At 40.5% G+C, this 25767-nt stretch overlaps 1 protein-coding gene and 1 long non-coding RNA gene across 4 annotated transcripts in view; both read left to right on the top strand.

Annotated features, from left to right (window-relative positions):
- The window catches only part of LOC118798199 (fish-egg lectin-like), a 37756-nt gene extending 27679 nt beyond the window's left edge, over positions 1-10077 (top strand). The window contains exons 2-5 of one of the 3 annotated variants that reach the window (XM_036557571.1): positions 6363-6590; positions 6970-7160; positions 9506-9633; positions 9762-10077. In XM_036557571.1, the coding sequence (XP_036413464.1) occupies positions 6363-6590; positions 6970-7160; positions 9506-9633; positions 9762-9903 (689 nt within the window). In that variant the 3' untranslated portion in view covers positions 9904-10077. The remainder of the gene's footprint in view (positions 1-6362; positions 6591-6969; positions 7161-9505; positions 9634-9761) is intronic. The other 2 variants (XM_036557569.1, XM_036557570.1) reach the window with 2 other exon arrangements.
- Positions 10078-18518: 8441 nt separating this feature from the next.
- Positions 18519-23302, top strand: LOC118798200. The gene is made up of 3 exons (XR_005005983.1): positions 18519-18670; positions 20804-20835; positions 23220-23302. It is a non-coding gene; the product is annotated as an uncharacterized LOC118798200 (long non-coding RNA).
- Positions 23303-25767: the final 2465 nt, after the last annotated feature.

Genomic DNA, 25767 nt, shown 5'->3' on the forward strand with positions numbered 1-25767 from the left:
ACACAGCCATACCGCCGGGTTCCACCCAATCAGTACCAGGAAGTGCAAGAACACATTTCCAAGCTGTTAAGGAAAGGTGTTATACAAGAGAGCAGCAGTGCCTATGCATCCCCCATAGTGCTGGTACGGAAATCAGATGGCAGCATAAGGTTGTGTGTTGATTACTGAAAATTAAATCATTAGACCAAAAAGGATGCTTTTCCTTTACCACGCATCGAAGAAAGTTTTGATGCCCTGCGTGGAGCGCAGTACTTTTCAACCCTAGACCTAGCCAGTGGCTACCATCAGGTAGCAGTAGAGGAAAGCGACAGACACAAGACTGCCTTTGCAACACCGTTTGGGCTATATGAATTTCTCCGGATGCCATTTGGGGTTTGTAATGGACCTGCAACTTTTCAAAGGCTGATGCAGGCCACAATGAATGATTTAATATTTCAGATTATGCTTGTGTACCTGGACGATATTTTGGTGTATTCAAAGAAATTCTGCGAACACATAGACAGGTTTGAAGCTGTCTTTAGGCGCCTCAAAGAGACTGGCCTTAAAGTTAAGCTGGAGAAATGCCACTTCCTCCAATCATAGGTGAAGTTTTTGGGACACCAGATATCCGCCCAAGGTATAGGCACAGATCCAGAAAAAGTGTCAGCAGTGGAGCAATGGCCAGCGCCATCCACCCTGAAAGATCTGCGGTCATTCCTTGGCTTCTGCAGTTATTACAGGCGCTTCATTCAAGGCTTCTCAAAAATAGCTGGCCCACTGCACAAGGTAGTAAATTTGTGTCTCAATGTTGGAAGCCCTAGTAAAATCAATCAACCGCTGAAACAGTTATGGACGGAAGAATGTCAAGCAGCCTTCAATCTGCTTAAAGAAAAGCTCATCAGTGCACCTATCCTGGGTTTTGCCGACTTCACACAACTGTTCATAGTGGAGACTAATGCTAGCAGTCATGGGCTTGGGGCGGTACTGTACCAGGAACAAGGTGACGAGAAACGGGTAATTGCGTATGCAAGCAGACGATTGAGAAATGCAGAAAAGAATGACAGTAACTACAGTAGCACTAAACTGGAACTACTCGCACTCAAATGGGCGGTAACAGAAAAGTTTTGTAGTTACTTGTTGGGTTCCAAATTCACTGTACTCACGGACAACAACCCGCTATGTCACTTGGAAACAGGCAAGTTTGGAGCGATTGAGCAGAGATGGATTGCTCAGTTGTCAGCTTTTGATTTTGATGTACAGTATCAGCCAGGCCGGAACAACACGGCCGCTGATGCGCTCTCTAGGCGGTCTTTCGCAGGGGAGCCTGAGCCTATCTCGGAGGATGCTGAGTTTGAGGGTTGTGTGGCGATTTGCAGTTTGATTAAGCAAGGCACGGCTCTTGACCCAGCCCTAGTAACAGCGGGGCTGCAAAGTTGTAAAGTCAGGCAGATACGGACTCTTGAAGCTGGCAGATGTGATGTAGGCCAAGATCAGAGCAATACTCTGACGTTCCCAGGTTACTCTAATGAGAACCTTTATGTTTTCCAACAGCAGGACCCAGTGCTGAGTGTTTTCTGAGAATGGTGGGAAAGGAAAAGTAGGCCTAATTGGAAAGAACGTAAGATGCTCCCTAAACCTGTCCTTTCACTGTTAAAACACTGGGACAGCTTTCAGGAACTGAAAGGGTTGTTGTATCGGGTTATTGATGATGAGCGACTTGGGGAATGTTTCCAACTGCTCTTGCCTTGCCGCTTGAAGGAAAAGGTGTTGGAGTATGTCCATGATTCGATGGGGCATCAGGGCATCGAACGTACCCTGCAGTTGTTACGAAGCAGATGCTTTTGGATAGGCATTTATGAGGATGTGGCGAGATGGATTAAAGAATGTCAGCGCTGTGTGTTGACGAAGATGCCACAGCCTAAAGTTCGCCCCCCTATGAAATCATTTCTGGCTTCTAGGCCACTAGAAGTTATTGCTGTAGATTTTACATCATTGGAGCCTTCTACTGATGGTCGGGAGAATGTACTGATAGTCACTGATGTGTTCACTAAGTTCACTCAGGCTTTTGCAACTCGTGATCAAAAGGCAGATACCACAGCTAAAGTACTCCTGAAGGAGTGGTTCCTGAAGTATGGTGTTCCTGAGAGGCTACACTCGGACCAGGGTCGTAACTTTGAAAGCGAGGTGATATCTGAGCTGTGTAAACTGTATGGAGTAAAAAAAAGCCGAACCACCCCGCATCATCCTACTGGTAATGCCCAATGCGAGCGCTTTAACAGGACATTACATGACCTGTTATGCTCACTGCCACCAGAAAAGAAACGCAGGTGGCCTGAATCTTTACCTGAATTAGTATATGCCTATAATGCGACACCCCACTCAACCACGGGGAATTCCCCATATTATTTACTGTTTGGTGTTGAGCCCCACTTGCCAGTGGATGCTCTTCTAGGGAGGGAACAACCTAGCGACAAGAAAACTGACTGGTTAGCGGTACACCAGAGATGTCTAAGTGATGCCCATGCTAGAGCAAAACAGTATTCAGAATTGAAGGCCGCTGAGCGAATTGCCTTGCAGAAAGACAAAGTCTATTGTCCTAAAATTGAAACTGGTGCCTTGGTTTACCTAAGGAACAGACCATTAGGACGTAACAAAATACAGGACGCTTGGCAGCCTGTTGTCTACAGAGTTGTGGATAAAGTAGACACCACTTACACAGTGGAGCCTGTAGAAGGAGGACCGACAAGAAGAGTGAACAGAGTCGACATTAGGCAATGTGCAAATCCTCCTGTTCCACTTCCTCGACGGGGACTTCAGACCCCACAGACTCAGTTCAGTCCATCCCTGGGATCAGAATCAGATTCAGAGGACTCAGAAGGTGGTGTTATATTTATGGAAAGCAGGCCTCAGAGGTTGATGCCATGTCGAGACCCAGCCACTGAAAATGCATACCCAGAAGAGAAACAGTTTGTAACTGATAATGGACAAGGAGTGCAGAATGTTGCCCCTGCTCCTGTTAGTGGGACTTCGGAAACGGTAGCGGCCTCTGAAGAGGAGAAGGAAATGTCACTGTCAGTGGTAAAAGCTCCGAAACCTGTTCTGGATGCTCCTGTAGCTGCACCCCGTAAAAGTAGGAGACTGAATGCGGGACAGCACTCAAATCTGCACCATGAGCCCAAGTCAGTCCTAGATACAACCACCATAAGCCCTGCAGCAGTTACACAGATTCTGGCTAGTTTGAGTAGTGCTCTATACCGCGAAGCTGTCAAAGAGGTTAAGAGTACGATTGGAGTAAATGAGTAATCGAGGGCGCTTACCCTCTCGCAGGGGAGAAATGTAGCCAGATGATAATCAGATCCTATCAGTTTCACCTACATTAATCTAAAAGCATAAATAGGTTCCTGTGCCTTTAAGACCTCACGGGGGCGCTGTGCAGAGCACAGAACGAGCGAGTGCATTCAAAGGAACCAGAAGAAGCTGGTTAGAGCTGCGATGTGCTAGTTGTGGGAGAAAAGTTACCGTGAGTGAGAGAAGCTAAACTGGTCTAGGTGGTCTAAGCTACATGTGTTTTTGGTGTTTCGCACACAAGCAAACCACTACCGTATTATTTGTACTGTACATACTTATGTTATTTGGCCTAATTGTTTTCTTTGTGCTGTATACATACGAGGCTGTAACGGACCGAAAAAGTATTTAAGCCAGGTCCATTTAAAATTTGTATTTTTGTTTTTCTTTATTTCTTTGTTTCAGTTGGCTGTTATACTTTTGTGACAGTGAGCTGAATTTCTCTCGCTACACCAAATCTTTGAAATCCTGATAGAGAATAAACAGACCAAATAGCTTATGAGCTGTCGTCCCGTGTGTGTTTTCTCGGGCTACAAATATGCAATAACTGCTCTATTTATTTACAGTGGTGCATCCATCAGGCACACTTAAGAACAGGTCAGATAACAAGTTACTTTTAAAACTATATGGTGCGGTAAAACACCATAAAATAAAACGTAAAAATTATTTCAAACTGTAGGGTCCAACCCTCCATAAAAATGTTATGGCTAGTTAAGCTACCTGTTAGCTAGTTAAATTGTTGATAATTGTGGATAAATTAACTGATTGTCTGGTTGCTGAAATGCTGTCAATGTTCCTGGAGTGCTCCAGTCACTCTCTCACCAATGTGACCACATTCAGTACTCTGTTGAATGGGTCAGATTCTTCCTCTGCCTTTCATTCCTCTCCTTCTCGATACCTTCCACCTTGTGCCCTGCACTGACTTTCCGCACACAAGCCAGCCTTTTCCCACCTTATTTAGCTCTCATAAATATACATGAATGCTTTCATAGTTGTTTATGTATTCCTTAAACAATTGGAGAGATCTGAAACAATTCTGACCAGAAAGAATCAGAATTATAGATTAAACTACAACCCTATTTCCATAAAAGTTGGGACTCTGTGTAAAATGTAAATAAAAACAAAATGCAATGAGGTGCAAATCATTTAAACCCTGTATTTATTAAAAATAGTACAAAGACAACATATCAAATGTTGAAACTAAGAATTTTTATAATGTTTTGAAAAATATATGCCCATTTTGAATTTGATGCCAACAACACATTTCAAAAAAGTTGGGAAAGTTGTGCAATGCCACACCTGGTAATTGATTGACAACGCGTCAGTCACATGATTGGGTATAAAATGAGCATCTCAGAGAGGCGGAGTCTTTCAGAAAAAAAGATGTGGAGGGGTTGACCACTCTGTGAAAGACTGCATGATCAAATTGTGCAACAATTCAAGAATAACGTTTCTTAACATAAAACAGCAAAGAAATTTTGCTTTTCATCATCTACGGTACATAATACCATTAAAAGATTCCGAAAATCTGGAGAAATCTCTGTATGTAAGGAACTAGGCCAAAAACCAGTATTTGCTGGCTGTGATCTTTGGGCCCTCAGACTTCCGTTGGCTTGTTCCACCCACTACTAGCAGCAGGAGTGCAAAACTCCTTCCTTGAACGAAGGTCAAAGGAACACCTTCCTTGTCGAAGTTTAGTTAACAGTTCCCCACTTACTTTACTCTCATGAGTGTGATCAAACACTATGTGAAATTCTTTTGAGAACTGTTTGTCAATGATGTGGAAATTATTGTCAAATGATACATATGAGACCAGCTAGCAGTAGCCCGTTCAAGAGCTCTATCAGATAAATAAATCAAGTGAATGAGTTACTCCAGCCAGTACCTGCTGATATTGCCCCAATACTTGGCCCTGATTGACATGCCTTTTGGAAAGCATCTGCATTTGCTGTCTGCATCAGAGGCAAGATATCCTCTAATGGGACAGAATCAGTCAGATGCTTGCAGATAAAAAGAGTAAAACAAGCTAGTTTGTAGTAGTACTTTGTAGTTCTACAATTACAGACTGTAGTCCATCTGTGCAGCAGCAGACGAGCGTCTCTGACTTTACATCTACAAGGTGGACTGGCAAGGTAGGAGTGTCGAACAGAGTAGACAGTGAGTGGACACAGTGTTTAAAAACTCCAGCAGCACTGCTGTGTCTGATCCACTCAGACCAGCACAACACACACTAACACACCACCACCACGTCAGTGTTACTGCAGTGCTGAGAATGATCCACCACCCAAATAGTACCTGCTCTGTGGGGGTCCATGGGGGGTCCTGACCACTGAAGAACAGGGTAAAAGGGGGCTAACAAAGTATCAGAGAAACAGATGGACTACAGTCTGTAACTGTAGAACTACAAAGTGCACCTATAGAGTAAGTGGAGCTGATAAAATGGACAGTGAGTGTAGAAACAAGGAGGTCGTCATAATGTTATACCTGATCGGTGTATACTATCCTAACTACGTCAGACGATACATATAACAAGTGAACAGAATCAGTAATCCGGTGAGGCAGATCTCAGAGGATTCTGGGAGATTGAGTAAGAAGCAGAGGGATGCATGACAAAATCTAAATCTATACATATCTCTAATTCATGTTATAACTATTCATAACTAAATTAAAGATATCTTAAATTATTTTATCTACTAGTCAAAATTCAATTATGGATTTGTGGACCTGGATTTTTTACTAGTTAAAATTAAAGTGTACATTTCTGTAATTAGAATTTCTACTAGTGCAAATGTAATTGTAGATATATGTAATTCTACTGTTTACTAATAAATATGTAATTATAGATAAGACACTGAAATTCCAGGTAAATCAATGGTAACATATGGCTAGTGTAAATTACATTATGGATATATCATGCTATAAGTTACATGTTTTGGGTGATTAATGTGAATGGACAATTGCTGCAATATAGTAATTTCCCTTTGGGGATCAACTAACCAACCAAGCAATCAATTTAATCTATCTATCTATCCTTACAGCTCTGGAGTGTAGAGTGGTTCCAGGCAAGCTGAAGCAGATTGATGTTTCGAATGGTCAAGTGTTTGGGGTCAACTCCAATAATCAGATCTACACCCTGTACAGCACCGGCTGGATCCAGGTCCCAGGATCTCTGAAGCACGTCAGTGTGGGACCTGCTGGCGTCTGGGGAGTCGATTCCAACAATTACATCTACAAACTTGTGGGAGGAGATTGGGTTATTGTTCCAGGTGTGCTGGTCTTACTTCACAGACATTTTACGTACAGTAATTTAATATATACAGTCATATAGCCACTTCTGCACAGTGTAATATACAATTACTGCTTATTTGCTAAATATAACATACTGAATACATTGAGGTAAATGTGTTGAAGATGTAGATGTGAGTAGATGTAACTGCATATTTTCATCCAATATGTTAAACTCAGAAAATAAATTAAAACTGTGCACTAAAAGATACAAATGTTGGGAATTCTGTTTTGTGACCCACCTAGTAAAATCTTTCCAGTAAAATTTAGAGAGAGACAAAGTTGTACTGTGAAGTTTGCCCATTTCTGTCCATCTGTTTCTGCCCCTATACTACGTCTTTGTCTGCCTTTGTTTCCAAGGTCTGCTGAAACAGGTGGATGCAGGAGGAATGGTCTCTCCAGCAGGTGTCAACATGAATGATGATATCTACTGCCTTACTGGGGGGCAAGGTTCTTCCTGGAAGCATATCCCAGGAAAGCTGAAGTACTACAGCTGTGGGCCGTACAGCTGCTGGGGAGTCAACGCTGCAGACAACATCTACATTATGAAGGTAACCTACAGATACAGCTGAAGATACAACAGATAATAATGTCAACTCTGGGTATTTGTCCATTAAACAACATATTCAGTTTAAAGTGAATAACTTGTGGCTAGCATGAGCCAATCAGCTTTCAGCAGCCATTTGACAGGCTCAACATTGACCAATCGTCATGGAACTTTAATGGTGTGTCTGAGTAGGGACTTGTAATTACCCTATAAAATTTAAAAACAATTGACCACTGATGGCTCTATTCTTCCAACAGTCTAATCAAATATACATAATTTCACCTGAGGACATGAAACTGGATCCAAATAATTCAATTTAATACGTCTTAAAACTTTGTAATTACATGTGTTTTCATAAAATGTATTTTGTATTTATTCTATTGTAAATCATTTGGAAACAGCCCATTTTAAACTAGCTTAGCTGGCTAGCAACATTGTCATTGTTTCAAAACTTAAAGCACTTAAATGAATTGAGATTCAGATGAAGCATGCAAAACCTGACCACAACTGGCCTTCAGGGAGCACTGCAGTGCAGAATGAGACTAAAAATAATTCAATAACTGAACCACTGGGCCTCATTCACCAGTATCTTCCTAAGTTTGTTCTTAAGTGTGTTGCTGAGAAAGGTCCTAAGAAAAAGTCTAAGTCAGATTCATGACGTGTTCTTAAAGTGCAGAACTGTTCTCACCTTTGTGCTCTTGACTGTGTGTAGATTCTGTTCTTACCTAAGAACAAATCCCAGATAAGAGAACACTGGTGAATGTCAGAGTCTTCGTCTAAACTGCGTAAGTGGGTTTTAAGAAGAAATTTCGGTAACACTTTCTATGAATGTCACCTTTGTAAGCATCTATAAACATATTTATAATATGTTATAATGTATTCATAAGGCATTATAAACATGGTTATAAATATTTATAAAAAAATAATTACACTGAATTACACTGTATAGCCATTTTTATTATACATTATGAAGTGTTAATATAATGCATTATAAATAGTGTTGATAACATGTTATAATGTCAGTGCCAATGAAGTCAGTCCCAGCTTGGAGAGCGTAAAGACAAATACTAAGCTAACGGTGGTGTACATTACCTTTCCCACATTGGGTAAAACACTGATGGCAGCTCTAGTTTAAACTCTGACATTTGAAGCCTGTAATGTGCTTTACTGTGAATGTTTTAGTGTTTCAGTAAATCCTTCAGTAAATACTTCAACTTGAAGCCTCACTCTGAACACTGGAGGAGGCTTTAGTACAGTACGCTTCACTTTACTTAGAGTGGACAAATACCACTTATGAGCTCTTATAATTAGTTATGAACAGTACTTATAATGTATTATATTAACAATTCATAATGCATAATAAACATGGCTATAATGTGTAATGCATTTTTATAAATATTTATAGCTATGTTTATAATGCCTTATGAATGCATTATAACACGTTATGAATGTGTTTATAGATGCTTACAAAGGTGACATTCATAGAAAGTGTTACTGAAATTTCTTCTTAAGAACTGTTGGTGAATGAGGCCCAATGTTGATTTTTTAATTTACTTTTTTTAGCTGAACATTGTTTCAATCGTAGGTTTTGTCAGAAATTGGAATCTTTTGTATCCATATTGTCTGGAATCCTTTTCTTAAATATGTAGAAAATTTGTCCTCCCTAGAACTTCCTTGATGGGCTAGTTATTGATCGCTCTTTAATATGTAGACACTGTTGTACTGAAACATGTAAAGGTAGTACTTGAGACCTATCTATGTTGCTATATTTTATTTATTTATGTATTTATTTGCTCATGCTTTTTCCTTGGTTCTTTTTTCCTGATATTGTTTTCTTTGCGTTATGATTTTTTATAGTCTGCGCTCAATCACATACGTTTTCTGTTTATTCATTACTGCCCTTTTTTAATTTTCTTTTGTGTTAACCTCAAAAGTTCAATAAAATAAATATTCCAAGGAATTGGAATACTTATCTGGAATTTTGACTTACTTGATCAAAGTCTCCAGCTTGGCATAACAATGTCAAAAAGTCACAACCTGAACTTCAATAATAATGACATATGAAGTACACTTGATAAAGTCTGACATCCTGTCATTTATCTTCAATCTATAAATCGGATCCAGTCTGGCACATTAGACCTCATTGAGCTAAACGGTGCTTGGACTCCACATATTGCTGCTTTTATATTTCATAATGTTTTATTCTTGACTGCACTTTTATTTCAGTGATGACTACAAATCTTTGTGTTTAGTATGTTTGCTACTCTTAGTATCTTTTTACACGATATCATTTATTCGTCTCTGCCATGTTTTTTACTGAATTTTCAGTCTGAGTCTGCTTTATTTCAGGGCGTGACTCCAACTGCTTGTGGTGGCTCCTTAAACTGGCAGCAGATACCTGGAGGTCTTTCCATGATTGAGGTTTCCACTGATGGAAAAGTCTTTGGGGTCAGTTCTATTGGAGAGGTCTTCCAGAGGTAATTTTATTAGGCAGTTATTATTGTGTATGTTGGACGTTTGGCAATAAAAGTGGTGGGTGAGTCTTATAAAAATGAAATACCTTGTCCTGTGATACCAAATGACCAATTTGATCGGTATCTTGCAGGGATGGTGTTTCACGAAGTAACCCTGCTGGCACTGGGTGGCGCCAAGTGCCGTCCTCTAAGAAAGTCAAGCATGTTTCCTACGGTAATGGCCACCTGTGGCTCATCAGCAGAGATGACAGCATCATGGACTGCACCGGATAAAAGGAGTGAGACCTCTAGAGCCCTACAGTCAAGTTCAGATCAGACGTCTCATTCATGAAAAAAGTTATGGTCTATAATCAACTCTTTCCTGATTAACTTTCCACCTTTTCTATCGCATTTAACCAAAGTCTCCACATATTGCTAGGCTGAGAAAACAGCATAATATTAAGAACATTGCAATAAATCTTTACTTTGATGAAGCAAATTTGAATCCAGTGTTATTTTTCATTTGATGTTTTCTTTGATATATGAGCGTTATTTGAAAAGTCCAGGAAACTAGGAACATGGCAGATCCTTAGTAAAAACAGAAGTTCTCTATTTACATTTCTAATTGCGTACTTAATTTATTGTAAGTACTGTAGAACAGCTATAATATTATTGACACTTTTACTTGTATGCATTTGACACTGTTTAGAGCAGCTTACAGTCTAATCATGTTACAGACATCTGTGAATTTAGAGTTAGGACTCTTGACCATGGACTCTTATGGTGTAGAGTGGTCTTATGGTGTGGTGACCCCCAGGGACCCTCACAGAGCAGGTACTATTTGGGTGGTGGATCATTCTCAGCACTGCAGTAACACTGACGTGGTGGTGGTGTGTTAGTGTGTGTTGTGCTGGTCTGAGTGGATCAGACACAGCAGTGCTGCTGGAGTTTTTAAACACCTCAGTGTCACTGCTGGACTGAGAATAGTCCACCAACCAAAAACATCCAGCCACCAGCGTCCTGTGGGCAGCGTCCTGTGACCACTGATGAAGGACTAGAGGATGACCAGCACAAACTGTGCAGCAGCAGATGAGCTATCGTCTCTGACTTTACATCGACAAGGTGGACTGACAAGGTAGGAGTGTCTAATAGAGTGGACAGTGAGTGGACACAGTGTTTAACTTCAGCAGCACTGCTGTGTCTGATCCACTCAGACCAGCACAACACACGCTAACACACCACCACCATGTCAGTGTTACTGCAGTGCTGAGAATGATCCATCACCCACATAGTACCTGCTCTGTGAGGGTCCATGGGGGTCCTGACCACTGAAGAACAGGGTAAAAGGGGGCTAACAAAGTATCAGAGAAACAGATGGACTACAGTCTGTAACTGTAGAACTACAAAGTGCACCTATATAGTAAGTGGAGCTGATAAAATGGACAATGAGCGTAGAAACAAGGAGGCGGTCAGAACGTCATGTCTGATCGGTGTATCGTGCTGTACCTTCTATTTAATAAAATGACATTATTGAATGTTTGTTATAAAAACGAATTATTCAGAGGCCATCTAGGAAAACTCACATTTACATGTTTTTGTGACAAAAAAGTTCAACATATATCTAAGAGTTGTTTATTTCTCCTGGATGTCAGCATTACATTCATAGCTAATGTCAGAGTTGGGATGTAACAGAACACAAGTATCAGAAAACAGAATATAAGCATTTGTATTCAGTCCAAGCTACATTTTGTAAAGGCAGCATTCAGAATGCTGTGGTATCAGCAGAAGAAACACCTGGGTAGCCAAGATTGTGCTGTAAGGAATGCTCTTCATTGAACACACCAGCAGAAAGGAGCGCATAAGATGCTCGAGAGGGACGTCACCTCTAGCCGCCAGCTTCACCCTGACGCTGACCCCAAGACAACTAAAGTAAAACATGAAAAAAATACAAACAGCAAGAAGGTACAGCTAGGAAGGTCTAGAGGTTTCCCCTCTAGTTTTGATGCTTTGGCGCCACCTGCTGTTTAGACGCAATATGACAGGCAAGAAAAAAGCCCAGACCACGGGTCTTTATTTAAAATTCAATAAGGTCCAGTTAAAGAAAGTTTCCTCAAGCGAAGGTCCAGAACATCATAATGTCTAACTTGTATCATGATTCAGTGCCATATACTGTTTACTGAAGGAGCCTAGTAGGTATATCAACATCTTATACAGTCAACAACTGAATGTCAAATCAAATAAAGTACAGTTCAGTCACATTTCAACAATATTTATCGTCAGTTTTCTGTTTTTAGATCACGCCATGTGAAATAACTTCCCTCTGACTCACTTTCTTCTCTGACTGCTGTTTCTCCCCTCGTCCCTCTCCTGTGTGAGCATCCCTCACTTGAGTCTCAGTGCTCATCGTAGTGCACAGATCTGATTGGCTGAGTAGCATCACGTGTGATATTTACAACGCATGCGATTGGTCTGTGAGTCTCCTGGGCCACTAAAGCGGCACCGTAACTAGAAATGTTACACCCATTAAAATAGGACCATATATGTTATAGGTCCAGGTCCAGGTCCGCATAGGACAGCGCCTGGGTCCGGACTCGGACCACGGTCTGCGTTTTAGTGACCTCTGGCCTAGACTTTCAAAAAAGTGGTGGGGACAAAATTTACATTTACAAAAGGGGAGGGCCCACAGTGTCCCCAACATAGATTATGCTTTGTGTTTTGTGTTTCGTATTTAATTCACTGTCAAGGTAAAAATAAGGAAACCGTCCATATAGTTACACTCTGTCTATCAGTTGCATGTGGCTACAGAGACCAGGTTACTCGCAACTTAGAAACTGAATAGTGTCACGGATTCTCCCTTTGTCCCTCTCGGTGCATCTTTCGCCCCCTCTACGGTAGCCATGTGTCTTTTTGTTTTCTTGTGACATGTGCTTTTTGTTGTTGTTCTGTGTCTCCTCCCTGGTCCTGCCCCCTTGTTATCTGTTCCACCTGCCTGTAGCTCCGCCCCTCATTAGTCCCAGGTGTGTCTCATTTCCCCTCTGTGTATTTATACCCCTGTGTTTGTTCAGTCTTTGTCTTGCATTGTGGATGTTACTCTGTTGATGTTGCTTTGTCCCTTGGTTTTGTACATTTTGTAGTTTGGTTTTGCTTTCATCATGAACTTGTCAGTTATTCAAACCTCTGCAACTCTGGACCCTATTAGCTCTACAATCAATAAAAGCAACTCGCATTTGCATCCCGCCTCCATGCCTCAAACGTTACAAATAGAGTCATTCATAACAAAAGAAAAAGCTTTTTCTCCTTATTTAGATATAAACCTCTGATTGGTGGAATTATCTCTGATCAGATTTTATTAGATTGCTTTTTAATATGTGGTAGTGGAGAAATACACAAACCTCAACACTTAAGAACTATAAATCAATGTATAAATCACATCGATAATCAACTCTATGAATCCTCTACAGCATCTACAGTGGGTGTTGAAGTCAAGTCTAAAACCCACCTGAGATGTGGAGAAATAACTAGAACTATCTGACCCCCTCCTCCTAGAAAATGTTAAAAATCTTTGATGTAACATTGGTGATGCTGTAAGGCTGAGAACATAATAATAATAATAATAATAACGATAATAATAATAATGATAATAGCTTAATGTACAGAGCGGTTTCCATATGTAACGTAATATAAAGCGCTCTATAATGAAATGTGACTGAACGTGGCTTTGTAAAACCCAGGGGTGGTTGCTAGGTGACATAATTTAAATATGTAATCATATGTGTGTGTGTTAGTTTGGAGACATGGTCCAGTGCATCTGGTTGCGTGTAGTATAAGGCTCTGACCGACTGAATTTTTTCTCCCTGTAACAACCTCTGTTCCTCAGCCCCTCAGTCTGTGCCTGTCACATTCTGACCACCTCCTTGTTTCTACGCTCATTGTCCACTTTATCAGCTCCACTTACTATATAGGTGCACTTTGTAGTTCTACAGTTACAGACTGTAGTCCATCTGTTTCTCTGATACTTTGTTAGCCCCCTTTTACCCTGTTCTTCAGTGGTCAGGACCCCCATGGACCCTCACAGAGCAGGTACTATTTGGGTGGTGGATCATTCTCAGCACTGCAGTAACACTGACGTGGTGGTGGTGTGTTAGTGTGTGTTGTGCTGGTATGAGTGGATCAGACACAGCAGTGCTGCTGGAGTTTTTAAACACTGTGTCCACTCACTGTCCACTCTATTAGACACTCCTACCTTGTCAGTCCACCTTGTAGATGTAAAGTCAGAGACGATAGCTCATCTGCTGCTGCACAGTTTGTGTTGGTCATCCTCTGGTTCTTCATCAGTGGTCACAGGACGCTGCCCACAGGACGCTGTCGGCTGGATTTTTATGGTTGGTGGACTATTCTCAGTCCAGCAGTGACACTGAGGTGTTTAAAAACTCCAGCAGCACTGCTGTGTCTGATCCACTCAGTAGTTTACAACACTCTCACATGACTGACCATAGTGTACATAGTGGACAGAAGAGGAGAGAGAGAGAGAGAGAGAGAGAGAGAGAGAGAGAGAGAGAGAGAGAGAGAGAGATTGTGTTTCTGCCAGCTGACCATTTTACAGCAAACTCGATTTAGAAATCATGTGCTGCTAATGTCATTGAAGCCTCTCCCTCCCTCTCTCTCTCTGTATCTCTCTCTCTTTCTCCCCCCTCTCCCTCTCTCTCTCCCCCCTCTCTCTCCCCCTCTCTCTCTTTTTCTCTCCCTCTCTCTCTCCCCCTCTCTCTTTCTCTCTCCCCCCACTCTCTTTCTCTCTCCCTCTCTCTCTCCCCCTTTCTCTCTTTCTCTCTCCCCCCACTCTCTTTCTATCTCCCCCTCTCTCTCTCTCTCTCTTTCTCCCCCCTCCCACTCTGTCTCTCTCTCACTCTCTCTCTCTGGACAGACGCCCCAGTTAGTGAATGCCAGACGTGGTGAAATATCTGGGCAGCTCTGCTGAGTTAGTTCAGTCTGGACTCCTGCAGTGAAACACTGTAAAAGTTCAGTGAGAGATTTACAGTGATTCTGTTCTGATCTGTTTAATCCAAAGACAGTAATAAACTAAATGTACACACACTCAGCACTTACACAGTGCCTTCTGTCAGGAGGAGTATATAACACCATGTATGTGTTTATAGGTGTAAACAATGCAGTTTCTTTTTTCTCTAAAAGTGAGGTTGAAAGATTTAGATTTATCATGAATGTAATTTTGAAATAAAAACAGTCGTGCACCGTTTTCACGTCACTACAGGGCGTTTTAGTCTGTGGGCGGAGCCGTATTTTACACCCCTGTATTTTAGAGCAGGAAGTGAGGCTGCATCCCTGTCCCTCGTGGCCACATGGTGAGCAGTTAGATCCCATTGTTTTGAAGTAAATGTGTCCCAATGTCTGAAAATCAGTGTGGAACATTAAGAATCATCATATTTTCTGCAGTTCAGCACTTTTTAGTGTTTTAATGTAAAATATGATGATTTTGTGTGACCAGCTGTTCAAAGCTGTATTTGCTGGTCTGTACTGCTGAATTTCTGAGCTCAAAATGAGCTAAAACTGTCACCAAAACAGTCACTACTGAAACACACTACTGACACAGTCACTACTGAAACAGACACTACTGACACAGTCACTACTGAAACAGACACTACTGAAACAGTCACTACTGAAACAGACACTACTGACAGTCACTACTGAAACAGACACTACTGAAACAGACACTACTGAAACAGTCACTACCGAAACAGACGCTACCGAAACAATCACTACTGAAACAGACACTACTGAGACAGACACTACTGAGACAGTCACTACTGAGACAGACACTACTGAAATAGTCACTACTGAGACAGACACTACTGAAACAGTCACTACTGAAACAGACACTACTTAAACAATCACTACTGAAACAGACACTACTGAGACAGACACTACTGAGACAGTCACTACTGAGACAGACACTACTGAAACAGTCACTACTGAAACAGACACTACTTAAACAATCACTACTGAAACAGACACTACTGAGACAGACACTACTGAGACAGTCACTACTGAGACAGACACTACTGAAACAGTCACTACTGAAACAGACACTACTTAAACAATCACTACTGAAACAGACACTACTGAGACAGACACTACTGAGACAGTCACTACTGAGACAGACACTACTGAAACAGACACTACTTAAACAATCACTACTGAAACAGACACTACTGAGACAGACACTACTGAAATAGTCACTACTGAGACAGACACTACTGAAACAGTCACTACTGAAACAGACACTACTTAAACAATCACTACTGAAACAGACACTACTGAAACAGTCACTACTGAGACAGTCACTACTGAGACAGACACTACTGAAACAGTCACTACTGAAACAGACACTACTTAAACAATCACTACTGAAACAGACACTACTGAGACAGTCACTACTGAGACAGACACTACTGAAACAGTCACTACTGAAACAGACACTACTTAAACAATCACTACTGAAACAGACACTACTGAGACAGACACTACTGAAACAGTCACTACTGAGACAGACACTACTGAAACAGACACTACTTAAACAATCACTACTGAAACAGACACTACTGAGACAGACACTACTGAAATAGTCACTACTGAGACAGACACTACTGAAACAGTCACTACTGAAACAGACACTACTTAAACAATCACTACTGAAACAGACACTACTGAGACAGTCACTACTGAGACAGACACTACTGAAACAGTCACTACTGAAACAGACACTACTTAAACAATCACTACTGAAACAGACGCTACTGAGACAGACGCTACTGAGACAGTCGCTACTGAGACAGACGCTACTGAAACAGTCGCTACTGAAACAGTCGCTACTGAAACAGACAATACTGAAACAGACACTACTGAAACAGACACTACTGAAAGTCACTACTGAAACAGTCACTATTGAAACAGTCACTACTGAAACTGTCACTACTGACAGTCACTACTGAAACAGACACTACTGAAACAGACACTACTGAGTCACTACTGAAACAGTCACTACTGAAACAGACACTACTGAAACAGTCACTACTGAAACACACACTACTGAAACACACTACTGACAGTCACTACTGAAACAGTCACTACTGAAACAGACACTACTGAAAGTCACTACTGAAACAGTCGCTACTGAAACAGTCACTACTGAAACAGTCACTACTGAAACAGACACTACCGCAACAGACAGTACTCAAACAGTCACTACTGAAACAGTCACTTCTGAAACAGTCACTTCTGAAACAGACACTACTGACAGTCACTACTGAAACAGTCGCTACCGAAACAGTCGCTACCGAAACCGACGCTACCGAAACAGTCGCTACCGAAACAGTCACTACCGAAACAGTCACTACCGAAACAGACACTACTGAAAGTCACTACTGAAACAGCCACTACTGAAACAGACACTACTGACAGTCGCTACTGAAACAGTCGCTACTGAAACAGATGCTACTGAAACAGACGCTACTGAAACAGTCGCTACTGAAACAGTCGCTAGCGAAACAGACGCTACCGAAACACTTGGTAAAGTTTGGTAGAGTTATGATTGTTTTGCTAGTGATAAAATGGAATGTTTAATCGTTAGTTTTAATAAAATAAACTTTAGAGTCACTCAGAGCAAAAGGATTTTAGTCTAAAGTCCAAGTTATGCGCTCTTCCTCTCATTAACTGAGATCTTCCTCGTCTCCTCCTCTGTAGAGTCTCTGTTCTAGTGCGGTTCTGCGCTCTTCCTCACAGTAACTGAGATCTTCCTCGTCTCCTCTTCTGTAGAGTCTCTGTTCTAGTGCGGTTCTGCGCTCTTCCTCACATTAACTGAGATCTTCCTCGTCTCCTCTTCTGTAGAGTCTCTGTTCTAGTGCGGTTCTGCGCTCTTCCTCACATTAACTGAGATCTTCCTCGTCTCCTCTTCTGTAGAGTCTCTGTTCTAGTGCGGTTCTGCGCTCTTCCTCACAGTAACTGAGATCTTCCTCGTCTCCTCTTCTGTCTTCAGTGTGAGAAATGAGGAACAGTCACTCTTCACTCCAAACTCTTGGGAATCTGGGCGAGTTTTCAGATTTACAGATCTGCTGCAGCTCATTGTGTTTCAGAGGAATCCGGGCAGAGTTACAGTTTCTAGGCTGTGAAGGACCAACTGGGTGAGCCAGTCTGCTACAGCGCCACCCTGAGGCAGAGCAGTGCTGCAGCTCTAGTTAGTTAAGAACACCAGAGACAGAAGCTGATTGTGGTTGAAGCAGGTAAACAATCAGCTTCACTGAATCTGGATTTGAGCGTCTTTCTCTAATGGACAGCATAACGACATAAAGACCCTCCAGAATTTTACATTTTGAGACATTCAGGGGGTTAATTAATGGATCCCAGACCCCTCAGCACCCCCTGCATTTTGCACCTTGGTGTCTACTATGGATTATGCAGTATCTACTTATTCAGTATCTACTTATTCAGTACCTTCTATTCAGTATCTTCTATGAATTATTCAGTCTTCTACGAATTAATTAGGGTCTGCTACGAATTATTCAGTATGTACTATGTGGTCTACCTGGTCTTCCAGGTGGTTGTTAGGAGTCCAGTTCTTCTCTGTCAGTTTTGGAAACTCCTGTTCTTTTACACTGATGTTGTTCTCTCTCGATGGATTATTTTATATCTGATCTGCTCATAAACATCCGACAGATCAATAACATCTGATTAGAAACTGAACTCAAAGTAGTATCTGACTGTACAGAAGTGCGGACAGCTGTTCTTTGTGCTGGAACAGAGCAGATTTTCTCACAATGTGTTTGTCTGTTTGTGGGTGAGAGAGAGAGGAAGAGAGGGAGAGAGAGAGAGAGAGAGAGAGAGGGAAAGAGAAACAGAGAGAGAGAGAGAGAGAGAAACAGAGAGAGAGGGAGGCAGAAAAGAGCTGTGACAGGAAGTGGGTGTAGTCAGGACCGTCCAGCTGAGTGTTTGTCAGTGTTTGTTTAAAAATCCACACTTCAGGACTCAGTCCAGCACTTCCAGCCCGAGACCTGTGAGTACAGCTGTTTATTAATGTTACTGAGCTGGTTATGGTTATGGTTATGGTTATGGTTATTGTTCCGCTGTGTAACGGTCTGAGGGTGGAGGCTGAATATGAAACAGTGTTTGCTCAGTGTATCGAGTTTCAGTGCAGCGTTCACAGCTCCTCCACTCACATACTCAGAGCATGAGAAAGTGTAAAAAGGATTCCTTATTAAAATAACTGAACCGAACAGTCTGAGAGTTCATGATGTACAGAATCGTTTAGTCAGTGGTCAGAACTGAATCATTTTGAAATCAGAGCTTTACCGTGTGAGTTATTACTGTACTGCAAATGGATTTTGTCTAATGCAGCTTTTCTATGGTGTCATGTTTGGACTGAAATGTGTCTCCACTAATGTTTAATATGAGTAATCACTCATATTAATCATATTAATAGTTCACTCATATTAATCATATTAATAGTTCACTCATATTAATCATATTAATCACTCAGTTTCTGGATCAGAGAGCTTTTAAAGTTTGTCTGTAACTCTTTCTGATAAAGCTGAAATGTGTGGGAATTATTTCCTATGAATGATTCAGCATCTACTATAAATTATTCAGTATCTACTATGAATTATTCAGTATCTACCATGAATTATTCATTATCTACTATAAATTATTCAGTATCTACTATGAATTATTCAGTATCTACTATGAATTATTCATTATCTACTATGAATTATTCAGTATCTACTATAAATTATTCAGCATCTACTATGAATTATTCATTATCTACTATGAATTATTCAATATCTACTATAAATTATTCAGTATCTACTATGAATTATTCAGTATCTACTATGAATTATTCAATATCTACTATAAATTATTCAGGATCATCAATGAATTATTCATTATCTACTATGAATTATTCAATATCTGCTAATAAATTATTCAGTATCTACTATGAATTATTCAGTATCTACTATGAATTATTCAATATCTACTATGAATTATTCAGTATCTACTATAAATTATTCAGTATCTACTATGAATTATTCAGTATCTACTATGAATTATTCAATATCTACTATGAATTATTCAATATCTACTATAAATTATTCAGGATCATCAATGAATTATTCATTATCTACTACGAATTATTCAATATCTGCTAATAAATTATTCAGTATCTACTATGAATTTTTCAGTATCTACTATGAATTATTCAATATCTACTATAAATTATTCAGTATCTACTATGAATTATTCAGTATCTACTATGAATTATTCAATATCTACTAGAAATTATTCAGTATCATCTATGAATTATTCATTATCTACTATGAATTATTCAATATCTGCTAATAAATTATTCAGTATCTACTATGAATTATTCAGTATCTACTATGAATTATTCAATATCTACTATAAATTATTCAGCATCTATTATGAATTATTCAGAATCTACTATGAATTATTCAGTATCTACTATGAATTATTCAATATCTACTATAAATTATTCAGTATCATCTATGAATTATTCATTATCTACTATGAATTATTCAATATCTGCTAATAAATTATTCAGTATCTACTATGAATTATTCAGTATCTACTATGAATTATTTACTATCTACTATGAATTATTCAGTATTTACTATGAATTATTCAGTATCTACTATGAATTATTCAGTATCTTCTTTGAATTATTCAGCATCTTCTACGAATTATTCAATATCTGCTATGAATTATTCAGTATCTACTATGAATTATTCAGCATCTGCTATGAATTATTCAATATCTGCTATGAATTATTCAGTATTTACTATGAATTATTTAGTATCTACTATGAATTATTCAGTATCTACTATGAATTATTCATTATTTTCTATGAATTATTCAGTATCTTCTATGAATTATTCATGACGTAGTGTGTGTTGTTAAGTAACAGATGTGATTTGTGTTAAACATAAATACTGTAAGTGCTGAAATGCACTAAAGACACTGTTAGGTTCCACTTTCTGTATCTGTGTTGTGGTAGAAGTAGAAGTGCTGAAGTCTGAACGTCTCTGTAATGTAAACAGTTCAGATACGATCAGATTGCGCTGTGTATCTGATACGAAACTGTTTATCCTGTTTGTTTTGTTTGTGTTTTCAGTGGAATGGCGACTGTATCAGGTCAGGTTGTGGGTGAGTTGGGCCTGTAATCTTGTTAAACAGTGAGAGAAAACCTCCCCCCGCTCTCCGACATCTCCCACATCCTGTGACTCTGAACACATCCACATGGCAGGAACAGGAGGCAAAGCAGATGTACTCCCAAACGTACTACATCAGCCAAGACTTGGAGTCTGATGTTTGCTGCTTTGGCTTTAGCCCTGGAGCTATGAGGCCAATGTAGCTAACGCGTATAAGGAGGCTTAAACATATGAAAAATAGCACTCCACTGTGTGGAGGTGTTCAGTGTCTCTGAGATACTTGATTCTTTGGTTTCTGACACTGTATGAAACACTGTTATCTATAAACATGCGCTAAAATACATTAGCACAGCTAAACTCTATACTTTAGTCCACTTTCATCAATAACAGAGCATCATACAACGTAGACACCACATAATCAAGGTTACTGAACACCTCCACATGATAAAGAGAAGGGTGTAATACTGCTGCTCTACACATGGCCAACTGGGGTTGGCAAGTGGACCATGCTACATCAGCTGGGCAAAACTCCTAATCCTACATTCACCAGTTAGTAACAGTGACTGTAACAATATCACTGTAACACTGTTAGTAATTAATAACAGTGACTGCAACAGTAACACTAACACTGTTACTAATCAGTAAGAGGGACTGCAACAGCATCACTGCAACACTCATACAGGTCAGTAACAGAGGCTGTAACATCACTGTAACACTGTTACTAGTCAGTAACAGGGACTGTAACATCACTGTAACACTGTTACTAGTCAGTAACTGGGACTGTAACATCACTGTAACACTGTTACTAATCAGTAACAGGGACTGTAACAGCATCACTGTAACACTGTTACTAGTCAGTAACAGGGACTGTAACATCACTGTAACACTGTTACAGGTCAGTAACAGAGGCTGTAACATCACTGTAACGCTTTTACTAGTCAGTAACAGGGGCTGTAACATCACTTTAACACTGTTACTAGTCAGTAACAGGGACTGTAACAACACTGTAACACTGTTACTAGTCAGTAACAGGGACTGTAACAACATCACTAACACTTACTAATCAGTAACAGTGACTGCAACAGTAACACTAACACTGTTACTAATCAGTAAGAGGGACTGTAACAACATCACTGTAACACTGTTACTAGTCAGTAACAGGGACTGTAACATCACTGTAACACTGTTACAGGTCAGTAACAGAGGCTGTAACATCACTGTAACACTGTTACTAGTCAGTAACAGGGACTGTAACATCACTGTAACACTGTTACAGGTCAGTAACAGAGGCTGTAACATCACTGTAACACTTACTAATCAGTAAGAGGGACTGTAACATCATCACTGTAACACTGTTACTAGTCAGTAACAGGGACTGTAACATCACTGTAACACTGTTACTAATCAGTAACAGGGACTGTAACATCACTGTAACACTGTTACTAGTCAGTAACAGGCGCTGTAACATCACTGTAACACTTACTAGTCAGTAACAGGGACTGTAACATCACTGTAACACTTTTACTAGTCAGTAACAGGGGCTGTAACATCACTGTAACACTGTTACTAGTCAGTAACAGGGACTGTAACATCACTGTAACACTGTTACTAGTCAGTAACAGGGGCTGTAACATCACTGTAACACTTACTAGTCAGTAACAGGGACTGTAACATCACTGTAACACTTTTACTAGTCAGTAACAGGGGCTGTAACATCACTGTAACACTGTTACTAGTCAGTAACAGGGGCTGTAACATCACTAACACTTACTAATCAGTAACAGGGACTGTAACAGCAACACTGTAACACTGTTACTCATCAGTAACAGGGACTGTAACAGCATCACTGTAACACTGTTACAGGTCAGTAACAGGGACTGTAACATCACTGTAACACTGTTACTAGTCAGTAACAGGAACTGTAACATCACTGTAACACTGTTACTAGTCAGTAACAGGGACTGTAACAACACTGTAACACTGTTACTAATCAGTAACAGGGGCTGTAACAACATTACTAACACTGTTACTAATCAGTAACAGGGGCTGTAACAACATCACTAACACTGTTACTAATCAGTAACAGGGACTGTAACAGCATCACTGTAACACTGTTACTAATCAGTAACAGGGACTGTAACAGCATCACTGTAACACTGTTACTAATCAGTAACAGGGACTGTAACAGCATCACTGTAACATGGTTACTAGTGAGTCTGTAACAGCAATGCTGTAACACTCTAGCTGTTTTGGATAGCAATGTTGAGCAACTGCCTCACTTCCTGTGAGTGGATTAAGCTGAGCAGGTTTCCCTGGTGTTGTTCTCTCTCTCTCTCTCTCTCTCTCTCTCTCTCTCTCTCTCTCTCTCTCTCTGTGCAGTCCTGAGTCCATTCGGGGACAGTCCAGTACAGGTAATGTGTCCCACCTGTCACCACACTGGACTCACTAATGTGGAGCATTCAGCTGGACTCCTCACCTACCTCCTCTGTGGAGGACTGTTCTTCTGCGGGTAAAACTCAGGCTGTGTTACAAAGAATATGAATATTCATATTCAGTATGTATTTATCCAGTATATAGACAGCCAGAGGTGCCGCTAGCCTGCCAACATCAGGGACTGAGCCAATCAGACCATCTCAAGAACCGCCCCATTTTTCTCAGCTCTCCAATCACTGCTTAGCAACCGTTGCTAGCTGTCTTTCATCATTTACATTTGTATTTTGCTTAAAGACGGTCCTGTTGAAAATGAAAAATGAAGAATAAAACGTAAAAATCTCAGTTCATACAATTTTTAATTTTCTTTAGTTTTTATTTTTATTTACACTCCTAAAAGAGATGGTCCTTCAAGGGTTCTTTAGTGAAGATAACGGCTCTATATAGAACCAAAAACACTCAAAGATCCATTCGCTTGATTAGATGGTTCTCTGCATGGTGAAATGGTTCTTCAGATTGTTGGAGAACGTGCTGTAGATGGTTCTACGTAGAAATGTTTTGAAAACGGTTCTATATAGCACCTAGGGTTCGTCTATTGATACAAAATCAAGCTTGTAACCATAGCAGATCCCTTTTTTGCGCTATGTGGAACCATATACAACACATTCTCCATCAATCTGAAGAACCATTTCACTATGTAGAGAACCATTTAAGCATGCAGAGGGTTCTATAGAAAAAGCAGAACCATCACCTTTACTGAAGAACCCTTGAAGAACCATTTTTATAAGTGTGTAGTTTTAAGGGAGCATGAAGAATTTCAGTTTTTGCTTCCTGAAAAGTAACAGTTTTACATCAGTTTATATTTAGTTTCAGTTTCAGTTTTAGTGGTCAGTGTTATGATGAATGCTGTGATAGCCGGAAGACCAGCTGATAAGCAGATGGGGCTTCACATACTACTCACTACTTTTGGGCACAGTCACACTTTCTAATACAGCAGGTTATAGTGAAGGGACGTGGTCAGAGCACCCCCTGCTGTTTGCATTCAAATTGTGGGTTAAGAGTGTTCTGGAGGGTACATTACTGGATGTGCTTTATACAGCTCTTTTTTTCCCGTTTTTTTTTCTCCTTAATGTGAACAGATCTGATGTTTTCAAAGCAGTGTGGATCCACAAATCAGATTTTTTCAAATCAGATCTGAGCCACTTTGGCTATGTTCAGATGGCCCGCCAAATCCAATTTTTGACATATCCAGATTGATTTTTGATAGTCTGGACAGCAAAAACACATGAAATCTGAATTTTGCAAATCAGATCCAAACCACATTTGGAAGAGGTTTGAAATACGATTCAGATTTTTACAAACAGCGATGATGTGGAATCCAGAGTGATGAAGTGCTGGGATTCAAGAAGAGCTCCAGAGATTCATGATGAAGAGAGTTCTGAAGAGTTTGGAGGGGAGATGATGCTTCTCCATCTCCCCTGCATCCAGCATAGCTACGTAGTCACTGACACCTACGTTGTTACCATGGCAACCCATGCAGATAGACTGGTGATGTCTGGACACACAAATCTGATCTGATCACTTGAGATAACAGAGCGGACAGTCGACTCAAAAGATCTGATTCACCTGTAGTCTGAACACAGCCTTTGGCTAGGTTCACATTACAAGCTTCGTTGCTCAGTTCCGATCTTCTGCTTCTACCTTCACATTTGTGTAGGAAAGGGACTCAGCCTGTGGCCTGAAACGACCTGTGTGCACACATCCTAAACAATAACGCCACCTGAATGAATCATTTGTGCCACAAGCAGCAAACAAATTAACCACCAGAACGAGCCCATGTATTTGATATATATTTCAAATATATCTTCCCATATGGGAAGTCTGAGATCACTATGCACAATGCCAAGTGTCGGCTGGAGGGGTGTAAAGCGCCACCACTGGACTCTGGAGCAGTGGAACCGTGTTCTCTGGAGTGACGACTCAGCTTCTCTATCTGTCAGTCTGATGATGAATCTGGGTTTGGTGGATGTCAGGAGAATGTTACCTACCGGAATGCAGAGCCAACAGTAAAGTTTGGTGGAGGAGGGATGATGGGCGGGGCTGTTGTTCAGGGTTTGCGCTCTCAGTTCCAGTGAAGGGTATTTTAATGCTACAGCACAAAGACATTTTACACAATGCAAAAGCTGTTATAGCCGCAAAGGGGGACCAACTCTATATTAATGCCTGTGGTTTTGGAATGGGAGGTCCAATAAGCTTATACAGGGGTGATCAGGTGTCCACATACTTTTGGCCATGTAGTATATATTCACATGCTTAAACATCCCTCTGTATCTCTCTCTCTCTCTCTCTCTGTAGATGTTCTCTGGGTTGCTGTCTGATTCCGTTCTATGGTGACCGTCTGAGGGACGTTAAACACACCTGCTCCAACTGCAAGGCTCTTCTGGGTGTTTATAAATGCTTATAACACTATTACAGTGTTCTTCACTAAGAAACAAAG

This window comes from Colossoma macropomum, unplaced genomic scaffold (assembly GCF_904425465.1).
Source record: "Colossoma macropomum unplaced genomic scaffold, Colossoma_macropomum, whole genome shotgun sequence".
NCBI classification, from domain to species: Eukaryota; Metazoa; Chordata; class Actinopteri; order Characiformes; family Serrasalmidae; genus Colossoma; species Colossoma macropomum.